This window comes from Hemitrygon akajei, chromosome 22 (assembly GCF_048418815.1).
Source record: "Hemitrygon akajei chromosome 22, sHemAka1.3, whole genome shotgun sequence".
Classification (NCBI taxonomy): domain Eukaryota; kingdom Metazoa; phylum Chordata; class Chondrichthyes; order Myliobatiformes; family Dasyatidae; genus Hemitrygon; species Hemitrygon akajei.
Window position 1 is genome coordinate 11,121,723 of NC_133145.1, and position 14,776 is coordinate 11,136,498.

Here is a 14,776-nt window from a genome sequence, read left to right on the forward strand (position 1 = left end):
GGTTTAAGCTTCTTTTTCCTGAACAGGAAGTGTAAGTCAGTATTCTATCTGCTAAACAGTTTGTCAAGCACTGTAGACAGTGATGGCTTAAAGCCAAGAGGACTTTGGAACTTCTTTTGGTGAGGCAGCAATTCAATGTCAACAGGAGGAGATGCCTGGGTCAGTGGTTTGGCTCTCTTCCTAAGATCTCTCTTTAAGACTGAATCCCATAAGTTAGCTCCTTACTTCATTAAAAGGATCGATCCTGTAACTTATAGATCATAGCTTCCCAGGTGTCTCCAAATCCATCCACCTTTCACATCTCTGGGTTTAAACCAATTCTCTGTGGTCGATTATCCCCTCTTCCTAGAATCCTAGATGGAGCACCTGTTTACAGTGTCCGTTGATTGCTTGACTCCTGGCACATTAAGGGGCAGTTCCAGTATTTAGACAATTGGGAGTGGTATGGTCCGACGAAAGGAGTTGGATTCTGGTCTGGGGGTACTTTGGATCCTGACTTGATTACTGATTTTCATTGGCTTCACCCCATTCACCCCTAGCCACTAGGAGATGGCTTGGTGGGGGGGGGGCCTTCTATCACAACAAGGGGTCATTTTTAAAAGAAAAAGAAGAGATTTTTTTTCAATTACTATGTGGACTGTATTTTCTCGGTGTCACCTTGTAGATATTCAGAGTTCCTTGGATCATTCACCTTTTATATCTAATTGTCTGTCTTTGGACTCACTCTGGGTTTTCACTTTGTGTTGCAGGTGTCTCATTTGAGATCACGACGATTAGAAACATAAAAAACCTACAGCAAAATACAGGCCCTTCGGCCCACAAAGTTGTGTCGAATATGTCCCTACCTGAGAATAACCTAGGCTTTACCCATAGCCCTCTATTTTTCTATGCTCTATGTAGCCATCCAGGAGTCTCTCAAAAGACCCCTCCCTTGTCCATTCGTCCCTCCACACTAATCTCTCTCTGGGCATTTCTCTGTGCAAGTGAGCAAAGTGCTACACCTGCCCATCCACCTCCTCCTTCACTTCTATTCAGGGTCCCAAACAGTCCTTCTAGGTGAGGCATTACCTCACCTGTGAATCTGCCCAGGTCATTTATTATGTCTGATGCTCCTGATGCAGCCTCCTGTACATTGGGGGCCCACTCCATCTGCCAAAAGTGGAACTGCCCAGTTTGGCCAACATTTTAATTCCAATTCCCGTTCCCGTTTTGACATGCTGATCCCTGGTCTCATCTTGTGCTATGCTGAGGCTACCCTCAGGGTGGAGGAACAATTCTATCTGGGTAGCCTCCAACTTGATAGCATGAATATCAATTTCTCCTTCCAGTAATAAAAAATTCCCTCTTCCTCTCCTCTTCTATTCCCCACTCTGACCTTTTACCTCTTCTCACCTACCTAACACTTCTCTCTACCCCCACTCAGGTCCCCTCCTCCTTCCCTTTCTCCTATGGTCCAATCTCCTTATCAGACTCCTTCATCTCTAGCCCTTTACCTTCCCTACCCACCTGGCTTCACCTATCACCTTCTAGGAAATGTTTATTCATTTCCATAGATGCTGCCTGAGCCACTGAGTTCCTCCACATTTTGTGTGTGCTGCTTTGGATTCCCACCAGCTGCAGAATTTTTTGTGTTTCTCATTTCCCCATGCCACCGAAAGTAAAGCCAGTCCTTGTTTAGTACTGAGCCATTCAAATGTGGAGAGTGTGAGGTGTGGTACTTTGGGAGGACAAGTCAGCATAGAACTTACACAGTGAGTGGTGGGGCACTGAGGTGTGTGGTAGAGCAGAGGGAACTGGGAATACAGATCCACTATTCTTTGAAAGTGGTAAATAGATCCTAAAGAGAACTTCTGGCACACTGGCCTTCATAAATTACAGCACTGAGTACAGGAGTTGGGATGTTATGTTGAAGCTGTATAAGATATTGTTGAGGCTGAATTTAGAATAATGTGTTATAGGAAAAGAGTGAATAAGTTAGGACTTTATTCCCTGGAGAGTAGGAGAATGAAGGAAGATGTACAAAGTTCTGAGTTTAGATAGGATGAATATATCCAGGCTTATTCCCCTGAGGTTGGGTGAGACTAGAACTAGAGGTCATAGGTTAAGGGTGAAAGGTGAAATATTTAAGAGGAACTTCTTCACTCAGAGGGTGGTGTGGGTATGGAACGAGCTGCCAACTGAACTGGTGGATGCCGGCTCAATTGCAAAATTCAAGAGAGGTTTGGATAAATACATGGATGAGCAGGGTATGAACGGCTATACTCCGGGTACAGGTAGATGGGACTAGGTAGAAAACCAGGTTGGCAAGGAATAGATGAGTTGAATGGCCTGTTTATGTACAGTAGTGCTTTGTCATTCTATGACCCTTCAAATGAAATGAGCCTACACATCATTCCCAATTTGTTGAACTCTCTCTTTATCCAAAATACCATCTAATTTGGTTCTACATCCCTTTGTTGGAGAGATTTCTCTTTATTGAAGCATTAAGTGGCTGAGTGTTTATTGCAGCCTGAGACTGGTGTAGAAATTTATTGACGTCTCACTGCTAGTTCCCAGTAGAGGTTGAAAATGGACTTTTCCTGGAGTGAAGTGGAGTAACCATGTCATTATGTGCCAGTCCAGAGATTCCAGCAGGAACTTCCCTTGTGGGTCTGGTACAGTTTCTGCATCAGGTATAATGACATTATGCAGTGAATTTTGCTCTGTTTGGAGCATTTCCAGGGAATCCAGGCAGTTTAATCTGATCAGCCATTTCAGTTAGCCCTCCCCCACCCCCTTTAGCTATTTTCTCAGTTACTGCACTGTAAACACTTTAAACCACTGTTTACAATGCTGTTTACTTTGCAAATACATGCTGGTATCTATGTACAATATTTATTCCTTTCTGGACTTTAACCATGTTTTATATAATCCTTTATTCTTTGTAATTGTTGAATGGTGTTATTTTTTGTTGCCAGTCATGACAACACACCACAACAAATTCCTAATACAGGTAAATGTTTATGGCAAATAAAGTTAACCCTTCTCTGAAAATAGTCTTACACACCTGGAGAAGGATACTTATGTGAGAATGCTGTTCTTGGATTACAGTTCAGCATTCAACATCATAATTCCCTGCAGGCTTGACAGAGAGCTCGGCCTTCACCCTGCCTCGTGTAGCTGGATCCCGGACTTACTGTCAGTTATCTTAAATAATAACGAGGTGGCCTACAGAGAAGAAGTCATCGCCCTGACACAGTGGTGTCACGAAAACAGCCTCTCCCTCAATGGCGCAAAATCAAAGGAGCTGGTTGTGGATTACAGGAGGAATGGAGACTGGCTAACCCCTACTGACATCAGTGGATCTGGGGTTGAGAGGGTAAACAGCTTCAAGTTCCTCGGCATCCACGTCACCGAGGACCTCCCATGGTCTGTACACATCGGCACAACAGCGCCTCTTTCACCTCAGATGGTTGAAGAAGTTTGGTATGGGCTCCCAGATCCTAAGAACTTTCAACAGGGGCATAATTGAGAGCATCCTGACTGGCTGCATCACTGCCTGGTATGGGAACTGTACCTCCCTCAATCGCAGGACTCTGCAGAGAATAGTGCGGACAGCCCAGTGCATCTGTAGATGTGAACTTCCCACTATTCAGGACAATTACAAAGACAGGTGTGTAAAAAGGGCCCGAAGGATCATTGGAGACCCCTGTCATCCCAACCACAATCTATTCCAGCTGCTACCATCTGGGAAATGGTACCGCAGTATAAAAGCCAGGACCAACAGGCTCCAGGACAGCTTCTTCCACCAGGCTGTCAGACTGATTAATTCATACTGAAACAATTGTATTTCTATGTTATATTGACTACCTTGTTGTACATACTATTTATTATAAGTTACTATAAATTGCACATTTAGATGGAGACATACATAAGGATTTTACTCCCTATGTATGTGAAGAATGTAAGAAATAAAGTCAGTTCAATTCAATGTTCAATTAAGCATGCATATGCCAATTTTCAGTGGAATTTCTAAACTGAAATAACTTGCCTGTTACTTCCTAATATCAAGAATGTGTTCTTTCCCCAGGCCCAGCAGATGACAATGCAGGCCATGTCAATAAGCCAGCAACAACAGAGGGAACGGCAAAAGGAATTACAACAGGAGACACAACCTGTTTCAAAGCCAACAAAACCCACAACTACACCTAAGACCAAGTCAAAGCCCGTCCTACCTGATCCACCCAAACAACCAGTGAAGCCGAAAGAGAAGGAGGAACCCGTCATCCGTAAAACTCCTCCCAAAGAGAAGGAGCAGTTTCCTACTAACGTGGTATTTATTTTTATTATTGTAGTGTTTCTTTCCTCCTCTACCTCAGAAAACAGGGAATCAACATGTCAGCTTCAAAAGTAAAACTTTTGGATGCTGGAAATTTGGAAAGGATCCCTGAAAATTGTGGAAACATTGATTATCTGAAACTGTTAAACTTAATACTGAGTCCAGAAGGCTGTAATGTTTTGAGCCAGAAGAAGGGGTGAGGTTCCTTGAGCTTACATTGGGTGTCACCAAAACGAGGTCAAGGTGGGGTGAAGCAGAGAGTTAAAGTGTTAAGTGACCCAGAGACAGGAGTGACTTAATGATGATTTTCCCATTTTAAAGAGGACTAGACTGTGAACAGTTAATTCAGTGCATTGCACTGAGAGAGGAGCAAGTAATTTGTTTCACCTGAAGAAAGTGTCCGAGGACCTGAAAGGGAGAACGGGTACCATTGCTTCACCCAGAGAAAGTGTCTGGGGACCCGAACAGAGCAAAGGGAGGAGGAGAACGGGTACCATTGCTTCACCTGTAGATCTTTAGCTTGGTCTTTAGCTCCGAGACTAAGTAATTTTCTGGACTTGGGTTCTTCCTTTTCATGTGTCAGGTGAGTGAGGGTTGGGTAGAGTCTTCCTCTTTGCTTGGGAGAGCCAACTGTTCAACTATTCCTCAATAGGACATCTTGATTGTGAATCACTGGGGTGCATTACAAGATAAATGCATTCGTGGGTACTGGCCAACTGTATTGGGGTGTTTTGTGATTTGTGTTATGATATTAATAATGAAATTTAAATATCTTTATTGTCATTGCATAGTACAATTTGTCATGCACCAATACAGCAACAATGAGTTTGCAACTCTCGTACTCAATGCTATAAAAACAACAAATAAAATCAAGTAACCAGCCAGTACAAGCAATGTCCAGCAGTACAAAAGCACAACTCAGATGCATGACAGCCATAAAACCAATATTAAAAGTAGCAATATAACAAATTTATGGATGATGCTTGATCGACTGGTTCAGAGCAATTATAGCTCTGGGGAAAAAGCTATTTTTCAATCTGGAAGTGTGGGCATAGAAAATCTTATAACATCTGCCAAATGGAAGAAGTTCAAACAAATGATTGCATGTCCTTACAGATGCTTGTAGCTTTCCTCAGGCGGCGTGAGCTGTAGCTGTCCTCCAGGGATGTAGGTGTTCAGAGATACATAAAGACATTGATGACAGATTCCTTTTCAGGTAGCAGGCAGGATTTCACAAATGTCAATTGATTCTTTACAGAACATAAGAAATAGGAGCAGGAGTCGGCCATCTGACCCATTGAGCCTGCTCCGCCATTCAGTAAGATCATGACTGATCTGACCATGGACTCATCTCCACCTACCTGCCTTTTCCCCATAACCCTTAATTCCCCTACTATACAAAAATCTGTCCAACCTTGTCTTAAATATAGTTACTGAGACAGGCTCCACTGCTTCATTTTGCAGAGAATTCCACAGATTCACCACCCTCTGGGAAAAGTAGTTCTTCCTCATCTCCATTCTAAATCTACACCCTGAATCTTGAGGCTATGCCCCATAATTCTAGTCTCACCTACCAGTGGAAACAACTTTCCTCCTTCCATCTGATCTATCCCTTTCGTAATTTTATATATTTCTATAAGATCTACTCTCATCCTTCTGAATTCCAGCGAGTACAGTCCCAGGCAACTCAATCTCTCCTCATAGTCTAACACCCTCTGGAATCAACCTGGTGAATTTTCTCTGCACGGCCTCCAAAGCCAGTATATCCTTCCTCAGGTAAGGAGACCAGAACTGCACACAGTACTCCAGGTGTGGCCTCACCAGAACCCTGTACAGCTGCAGCATAAGCAGTTCAATCTCTCTTGCAATGAAGGCCAACATTCCATTTGACTTCTGCAAACCAATGTTATTAGGAAAATGAACCAGGGTTGGTCACATGGTCTCATGAACCCAGGTTGCCATTCAGTAAGGTCATGACTGATCTGATTATTGGTCTTGCTTTCACTCTCTTGCCCTATACAAACCTACCCATCTCAGCCCAAGTTGTAAACAATGGGCAATGGTTAGTCTCCTTGGCTTTTCAGATCCGCTGAGGGATGGAATTCCTCATCGGATCTATCTTATCCCAAAATGGTCATCCATGGTTCTAGATTTTCCCAGAAGGGTAATGTCCTCAGCATCTTTCCCAGCAGGCTCCCTCACAGCCTTGTATGTTTGGATGGGGGTCACCTCTCAGTCTTCAAAACATTAATCAGCATATGCCTATTCTGCTCAACCTTTCATCACTTGACAACTGCTGCAATCCAAAAATCCATGTAATCAACCTTCTCTGAACTGTCTTCATCCCCTCAAACCTGTACAGTTTCCCCAGGAGCAATCTCACCAATGTCCTGTGCAAATGTAGAAAGATTCCCCTACCCATGTATCCTGTCCCTTGCAATAAAAAAAAAACACCATTCCATTTGCTTTTGTTATAGGTTGGTGTATCTGTATTCTTTAGCATTTCAGGTATGGCACCCTCATCATTAAAACAGATGATCTGGTCATCGAGGCCATTCATAAGGGTTCTGACGCCCACCTCGTCTGCCCACAGTAATCATTTAAAAACATGGATGGGATGACTGCACTAGTGCATATACTTCTATCATGCCAGGATTTTAAGAGCAAGTGCATATGCCCCTCCAGACAGGATCTTGCTTTGTGCAAATTTGTTTTCTGTGTTTCCTACATGATTTCAATGACTAAATTTCAAAATCGTTTCAATATCTCAAAGGCACTTTTGGAGGTAGTGAATGTGCAGATTCTCTCTGAACAAGCTGGACTTTCTCTCCTGAGAATCACATTCTACTCCATCTGGCTGGCTCCAAGTTGCCAGGGAGAGGGTGATTTGGCTGTATCACATTGGGTATTTTCTCTCTCCCCTCTTTTTGTAGGTCATTCCACCTGCTAAGGAAGATGCTGTTGAGGAGATGGACTTGGAACAATTTGAATCTTTTCAGCAGAAACGAGCTTTTTTCCTGAAAATCGGTGAGCATCAGAATGCCATGAATGGTTGGGGGACATTCTGCTCTTGGCCTTGGTCTGTTGCATAGTTAGCTTGTGGCTAATCCATCTCTCGACTCTTTACGCCATGATTCAGTAACATTTTATGCTCATACCCAGTAAAAATCTTCCAACTGTTTAAAACGTTTAACTGTTCCCATTGGGATGTTGTCTTCTCTTATCACTCCCACCTCTTTGAGATGAAAGTCAAAAAATAGATTAAGGCAACACGTTCAACAAGCTGGAGGAACTCAGCAGGTCGGGCAACATCCGTGGAAACGTTGACTGCTCGTTTCCACAGACACTGCCCGACTTGCTGAGTTCCTTCAGCTTGTTGAACGTGTTGCTTTGACCCCAGTATCTGCAGTGTACTTTGTGTTTAAAAAATAGATTAATCTTTTTACTATCATCCCAATAGATTTTAGTAATTTCTTTTCAAAAACTCTCTGCAAATAAATAATTTTAAAGATGTTGTTCATCCTTTTAAAAACTGGGAGCTGAGGGTGCAGCTATAAAGCTAAATGCGAAGGATGCAAGAACATGCATTATTGTAACAGAAGAGCACTGTGCTGAAACGATCACCACAGGGCTTCACATAGAAACGTCAAGTAACACTGTTCTTGAAAGCTTGTGATTGAGGAGTGCACTATTTGTGGGACACAATGAAAATCACAGTGATACTTGCTTTTTTTTTACTGTTAATAAAACGAAGTAATGCAGGTTCTGGACCATGCCTTCTATCTGTAGCCTAGATGATTGATAAGTATTGTGAGTGGTTCACATTCTTGGGCAGTCAGATTTGAAGAGGTGCAGAAAGCAGGTGAGACAACATCTGAAAAGGGATGGTGAACACTGTTGGATCTCTGCTTATTTTCTGATCCTTAGGGTTCTGCCTAAGTAATGGAAAGCAGTCTTAATTCCAAGATTTCAGTCTATTTTAGGGCACAAACATACATAAATACTAAGCAAACTAAATAAAGAGCTGAGAAACTAAGAGGGGAATTAATGCTAAGACAAAAGAATAAAGAAGAAGCCACGATGGCGCTTCTGAAAAATCGAAGACAAGGTAATAATCTAAAGTAGGTAAGTTAACGAAATCCCTTAGATAAGAATGAATTAGTTAATAGTCCACATAATTAACACAATTACATCACATGGGCAATGTGCTAATATTTAGCCAGTGAAAAATGAGAACGGTGTTAGACTGTTAATTTAGTTGCTACACCACTTCCTTCCAGTGAGTGCAAAAAATACTTGAGGTTGTTTAAAAAGTACAATTCTTATAAAAAGTATTGTTTAAAAAAGGCAGTGGTTTCCAACAGTCCTCTCTTTGGATTCTATAAGGGATCCTGGCAGAGTCACATCTGAAAATTCAGAGTAATCACTTTTAAACAAACACAAAAAAATGTAGACTATGATAATGGTGTCCAATGATTAAGGTCATGCTTGAAGCCTTCCCTCAGTACATGCCTTAATCTGGAGTCACTTCAGCTCTTTTGCAGTGGCTGGCATGTATCCTCTTACTTGTTCCTTCTACCTTAACTACTGATTGGTAATTAACAGTTCTGGCTAAGGATCTTCCCACCAGGCTCCCAATGGCTCCTTATCTGGTGTCTTGGCCAGGACCCACTCACCAGGAATCAAGGTGTGACCTCCTTCCAATGGACCACTCCAAACAACAGAAATCTGTTGAGAAGCAGATTGAACAGCCTGTATTCATTTTGGACAATAACCAACAAACTATCTGACATAACAGATATCAGTCTCTCTGAGAAAGAGAGTTCCCAGTAGCGACATAGGTCGTTCCGTCACCACCTCAAATGGATTCAATTTTGTTTTCTTTTTTGGAGTTGCTCTGAGGTTGCATAAAACCAGAGGAAGAGCTTAGGCCGAGGTAGACCTTCCTTGTGATACATAGTCAACGGTTGTCTGATGAAGCCATTCATTCTTTCAACTTGTCTGATGTGGCAATGAAAAGACCATTCAATGTTCATCAGTCGACATAATTAGACCATAAGACCATAAAACATAGGAGCGGAATTAGGCCATTTGGCCCATTAAGTCTACTCCACCATTCAATCATGGCTGATCTTTTTTTCTCCTCCTCAACCCCATTTCCCAGCCTTCTCCCCATAATGTTTGATGCCATGTCCAATCAAGAACCTATCAATCTCTGCCTTAAATACACCCAACAACCTGGCCTCCCCAGCTGCACCTGGCAACAAATTCTACACATTCACCACCCTTTGGCTAAAGAAATTTCTCTGCATCTCTGTTTTGAATGGACACCCCTCTATCCTGAAGCTGTACCCTCTTGTCCTAAACTCTTCCACCATGGGAAACATCCTTTCCACACCTACTCTGTCTGGGCTTTTCAACATTTGGAAGGTTTCAGTAAGGTCCCCCTCATCCTTCTGAATTCCAGCGAGTACAGACCCAAAGCCATCAAACCTTCCTCGTATGATAACCCTTTAATTCCTGGAATCATCCTTGTGAACCTCCTCAGGACTCTCTCCAATGCCAGTGCATCTTTTCTAAGATGAGGAGCACAAAACTGTTCACAATACTCAAGGTGAGGCCTCACCAGTGCCTTATAAAGCCTCAGCATCACATCCCTGCTCTTGTATTCTAGACATGTTGAAATGAATGCTAACATTGCATTTGCCTTCCTCACCCACAAACTGTACCTGCGAGTTAACCTTTAGGGTGTTCTGCAGAAGGACTCCTAAGTTCTTTTGTATCTCAGATTTTTGGATTTTCTCCCCATTTAGAAAATAGCCCGCACATTTATTTCTACTACCAAAGTGCATGACCATGCATTTTCCAGCATTGTATTTCATTTGCCACTTTCTTGCCTATTCTCTTAATTTGTCTGAGTTGTTCTGTATCGTACCCATTTCCTCAACACTACCTCTCCCTCCACCAATTCTTGACAAACATTTCCAGTGAAATGCGTTCCTTGGTGTGGCAGTAACTTTTCGTGCTGGGACAGTTTCCACCCATCTTGAAAATGTGTCCACTATTATTGACACATCTGAATACCCTTAGCACTATGATAAGATAATGTAGTCCACTTGTAGATGTAAAAATGGACCAAATGGGGCAGGTATATTTAGCTGAGGTAGCTTCTCCGTTGATCCAGAGTTTGTTTTCTGGCATGACATGTTTATCGAGCTTACACCCGGAACTTCGGATTCTACCAACATTAGGAGAATCCGTTGACCATCTTTTGCACTCCCGTGTGTCTTAAGGAGTGTATCTGCTGTGTCAGGTAAGGAAGCAGTTCAGTTAGGTCTACCAGTCTATGGCTAGTGCTGTATTTCCCTACTTCACTGTTGTTTAATAACCCACCATTTTCCATCCAATACCACTTTTCTTTACTGAGCATTGATCTTGCATTTCTTAAGTATCTCTCATGTTCATCTGTGATGCAGTGTTTTACTTGCTTTCAGTCATCGGGTTTTCTTCTATTTCTTTGATTTTCTTTATTCCTTCTCTTGCGGCCCTTTTTGCAGTTTTATCATTTCCACAGCTTCCCATTGTGGTCATTTTAGAGTGACCTTTACATTTTCATACTGCAACTTCTGGTGGTAGTTTCATGACTTCCTTAAATTCTCATACTAGTTTGCCATTCTTGATTGGAGTTCCATGGCTGTGAGAAATACTCTTTGTCTCCATGATCTTCCAAAGTCATGAACGACTCTGAAAGCATATTAAGAATTGGTGTTGATGTTAGGTGATCTTCCTTCTGCTAGGTTACAGGCTTCATTCAAAGCTTTCAGTTCTGCCTGTTGTGCAGAGTTATCAGGAACCATGCTTCCTGGGGCCGTCACTTCATTTTCTGTGACAACAGCGCAACCAGCCATTCAACTTCCTCCCTCAATGTTTGAGGAGCCATCAGTGTACAGAACCAGATTTAGGTTCAACAAAGGCACTTCTTTCTGATAATTTGCTTCATCTTGACGTTATTATTCTTGAACAGTCATGATCGTCATAGTTTTCCATCGCCCCTTGACACTCAGTGGCATCACCATCACTGGATCCCCTACTATCAACATCCTGGGGTTACCATTGACAAGAAACTAAACTGGTCTAGCCATATAAATATCTCCTGACTCCCCAAAGCCTGTCCCATCATCTACGAGGCTCAGGTCAGGAGTGTAATGGAATACTCGCCACTCGCCTGGATGAGTGCAGCTCCATCAACACTCAAGAAACTTGACACCATCCAGTACAAGACAGCCCATTTGTTTGATACCCGGTGTACTATCTACAAGATGCGACAACACACCAAAGTTCCTAAGGCAGCATCTTCCAGACCCACGACCACTATCATCTAGAAAGAGGAGAACACCACCATTTGGAAATCCCCCTCCAAGTCATTCATCATCCTGACTTGGAAACATATCACTGTTCCTTCATTGTCACTGGGTCAAAATCATGGAGTTCCCTCCCTATCAGCACTGTGGGTGTACCTACACCTCGAGGACTGCAGTGGTTCAGGAAGGCAGCTCATCAGCACCTTCTCAAGGGCAACTAGTGATGGGCAAGAAATGCTGGCTTAGCTGGTGACACCCACATCCTGTAAATGAATTTTTAAAAGTCCACTGACAACAGTGCATACAAGCCATCTGATTTTTGCTCTACCTTTGCAAGAGGCTAGTCATTTTTTTCAAATTTTACAACATCTCCATTATATTTGCAATTGTACCATCCATTCAATGTTCTCCTTCCCTTGTGAGGTAGAGGGTTCAGCTTGCTGTTGAGGTTGTTGTTGACCTTGTGGTGAAGTTGATTTATTATGCCAAAAAGACCTTGTCCAATGTCCTCTCTACCACATAATTTGCATATCCAATTCCACTTGTTCTATTGGTTAGCAGGTGGAGACTGTTGATCCATTTGTACCAATATTATTTAGATGTTGATACCCCGCTCCACTTGTTTGCCAGCTTATACCAGTTCACTGTAGGAAAAGAGCAATTTCACTCCAATTTGCTTTTGTTAGCTTCGTCATTTTGGCAACATCTGGTTTCAAACCATCCATGAAAGTTGACTTGAGAGGCCATATTTCGAATCTTTGATATTATCTGCATTTATTCCTGGGACTCCTGAGTAATTGCGCCACACTGTCCTATAGTGGTCTTCCAATTCAGAAACTCCCTCTGAAGCCTTTTGTCTGCAATCAACCACTTTCTTCCAATCAATCTGGTTTGGGACTTACCATGCCTTCTGTAGTGTTCTCGCTCAGGTGTAAGAGAACGCTGAACTAAACACCGAGGTAAACCGTCGTCAATGAAAACAGGATCACATTAAGATTAACCGTTTACTGTTCACTCTTCCACATTAACATATGGTGAAAACTGTTGATAAAACAATACAAAATTTGTACAGTATTTGTTTCCTTCTTGATATCACATTTACATCGTAAATACTTGCAAAAGTAAAACTACAACAACTACATTACATTAAAATGCAACATATAGTCAGAATCTACTTACGCCATTGACTGCTTTAAATACACTTCAACACAAACTATCCGGAACTCTTTAACTAACGAAAACATAAACCTTATCAACAGTCATTACTTTTAACAGAATCAGCGTTAATATTTTAATTCAACATATCGATTATCTCATGAACTTACGGCGTTGCTTCACTATGTTTCTAGTGCGTAGAAAGAAAGCTTTTCTTGCACTGATCCTGCACATGTGAGCCCCCTTCTTCCCGTTTCTCCAAACCGGTATTTTCCCACAAGACGCGGCGAAACCGGGTGTGACGTCATCGCATGCCGCGATATATCACAGACAACGAATTTACTTTAAACAATCCTAACTTTAACTAAAAAGTGCTAACAAATGAATTACTAAAGCGAAAATATTATAAACTAAACAAATGCCATAAAGGCAACACACTCCCCGCTTGACCTTCGTAAGGTCACAATGAACATAATACAAAACTTCAGTCTCGAAATCAGTCCTTAGGTAGAAGTAGAATGACTTCTGTAGCTGGCCTTTGGTAAATTTTCACATCGCCTTGGTCGGTAGTTTTCAACTCAACCTTCCTGACATGTCTGTCCTTACTAGGGAATGTGGCAGTGATTCTGGCCATTGGCCAGCTGTTGCGGGCTATTTGCTTGTCCCTGAGCAGGACTAAATCTCCAACTTGAAGATTCCTGCAGGGTTCTGTCCACTTTTGTCTCTGTTGCAACAAAGGTAGGTATTCATGTCTCCAACGAGACCAGAACCGATTTGCCAGAGCCTGGACATGTCTCCATTGCTTTGTGTACAAATCCTTATCAGAGAAGTCCCCTGGTGGAGGGGGGGGGGCTCCTGCCTTCTGCGTAAGGAGCATTGATGGCGAGAGTATGAAGGGGTTTTCCGGGTCAGAAGACATGGGTAGGAGTGGTCGTGCATTTATAATGGCTGTGACCTCTGCCATTAGTGTGCACAGTACCTCGTGGGTCACTCGGGTGCATTGCTGCATCTCAGGTTTCCTTTTCAGGGTTTTTTGCAAAGATGTGAACCGCTTGACTGCCTGCTCTTTGTTGTTTGGCAAGCGCTGGCGTGGTTCTCTGAAAGGTAGTGGGGCGACCCCATTATTTACTTCATCTCTGAAGACCTTGGTGTCCTTTGTTTTTAAGAAAATGGCATCTTGAGCTGATGGAGCAAGTTTATTATCATGCTCAGTTTGAGCGAAGACTGACTGACCCAGCATCTTGTCGGTTACTTTACGCTTGTTAAAGCCTTGTCGTGCTTCCTTGATACACATGAAACTTGTGCGGGGTTGAAAAATTGAATGGCGGCCACTCTCTAGCACATTGGTCTTGAGTGTGTTAACTGTCGGTTTGTGTACGTTGCCGAGACACACCTCTCCTATCACCACCCAGCCCAGATCCAGGCGTTGCGCAAAGGGGGCGTCGTGTGGTCCATTGACCTGCTGCCTAACCTTGCGCACCTGGAGAACATCTCTTCCTAATAGCAGGAGTATTTCTGCTTTTGGATCCAGTTCTGGGATGTGCTTGGCGATGTGGTGGAGATGTGGCTGGTGTAGCACCGCACTTGGCGTCGGGATCTCAGTGCGGTTATTCAAGATTTCATTGCACTCTAAGAGTGGAGGGAGACAGATGACAACTTTACCATCCAGGGACTCGAGCTGGAAGCCTTCTGCCTTCCTTCCATAAGTTTCCACGCTGCCTGAGCTAAGTTCTAAGGTAGTATGGGAACTGATTACTCTCAATGTTGAACAAGTCAAAGAACTCTGGACTGACTAGTGAGCGATTGCTCTGATCGTCCAGAATTACGTAGGCTTTGATGGCCTTGTCTTTGGCTCCCTTAGGGTACACCTTAGTGAGACAGATCTTTGAACAAGAACGGCTTGACTGAGCTTGACCGCAAACTTCTGTGCAGCTCAAGCTGA

The 14,776-nt window shown here is 42.8% G+C and overlaps 1 protein-coding gene across 1 annotated transcript in view; it reads left to right on the top strand.

Moving 5' to 3' along the window:
* Positions 1 to 14,776, top strand: part of myo15b (myosin XVB) — a 452,296-nt gene that overhangs the window by 273,842 nt on the left and 163,678 nt on the right. The window contains exons 41-42 of the mRNA XM_073026589.1: positions 4,070 to 4,312; positions 7,252 to 7,345. Coding sequence (XP_072882690.1) covers positions 4,070 to 4,312; positions 7,252 to 7,345 — 337 coding nt within the window. The remainder of the gene's footprint in view (positions 1 to 4,069; positions 4,313 to 7,251; positions 7,346 to 14,776) is intronic.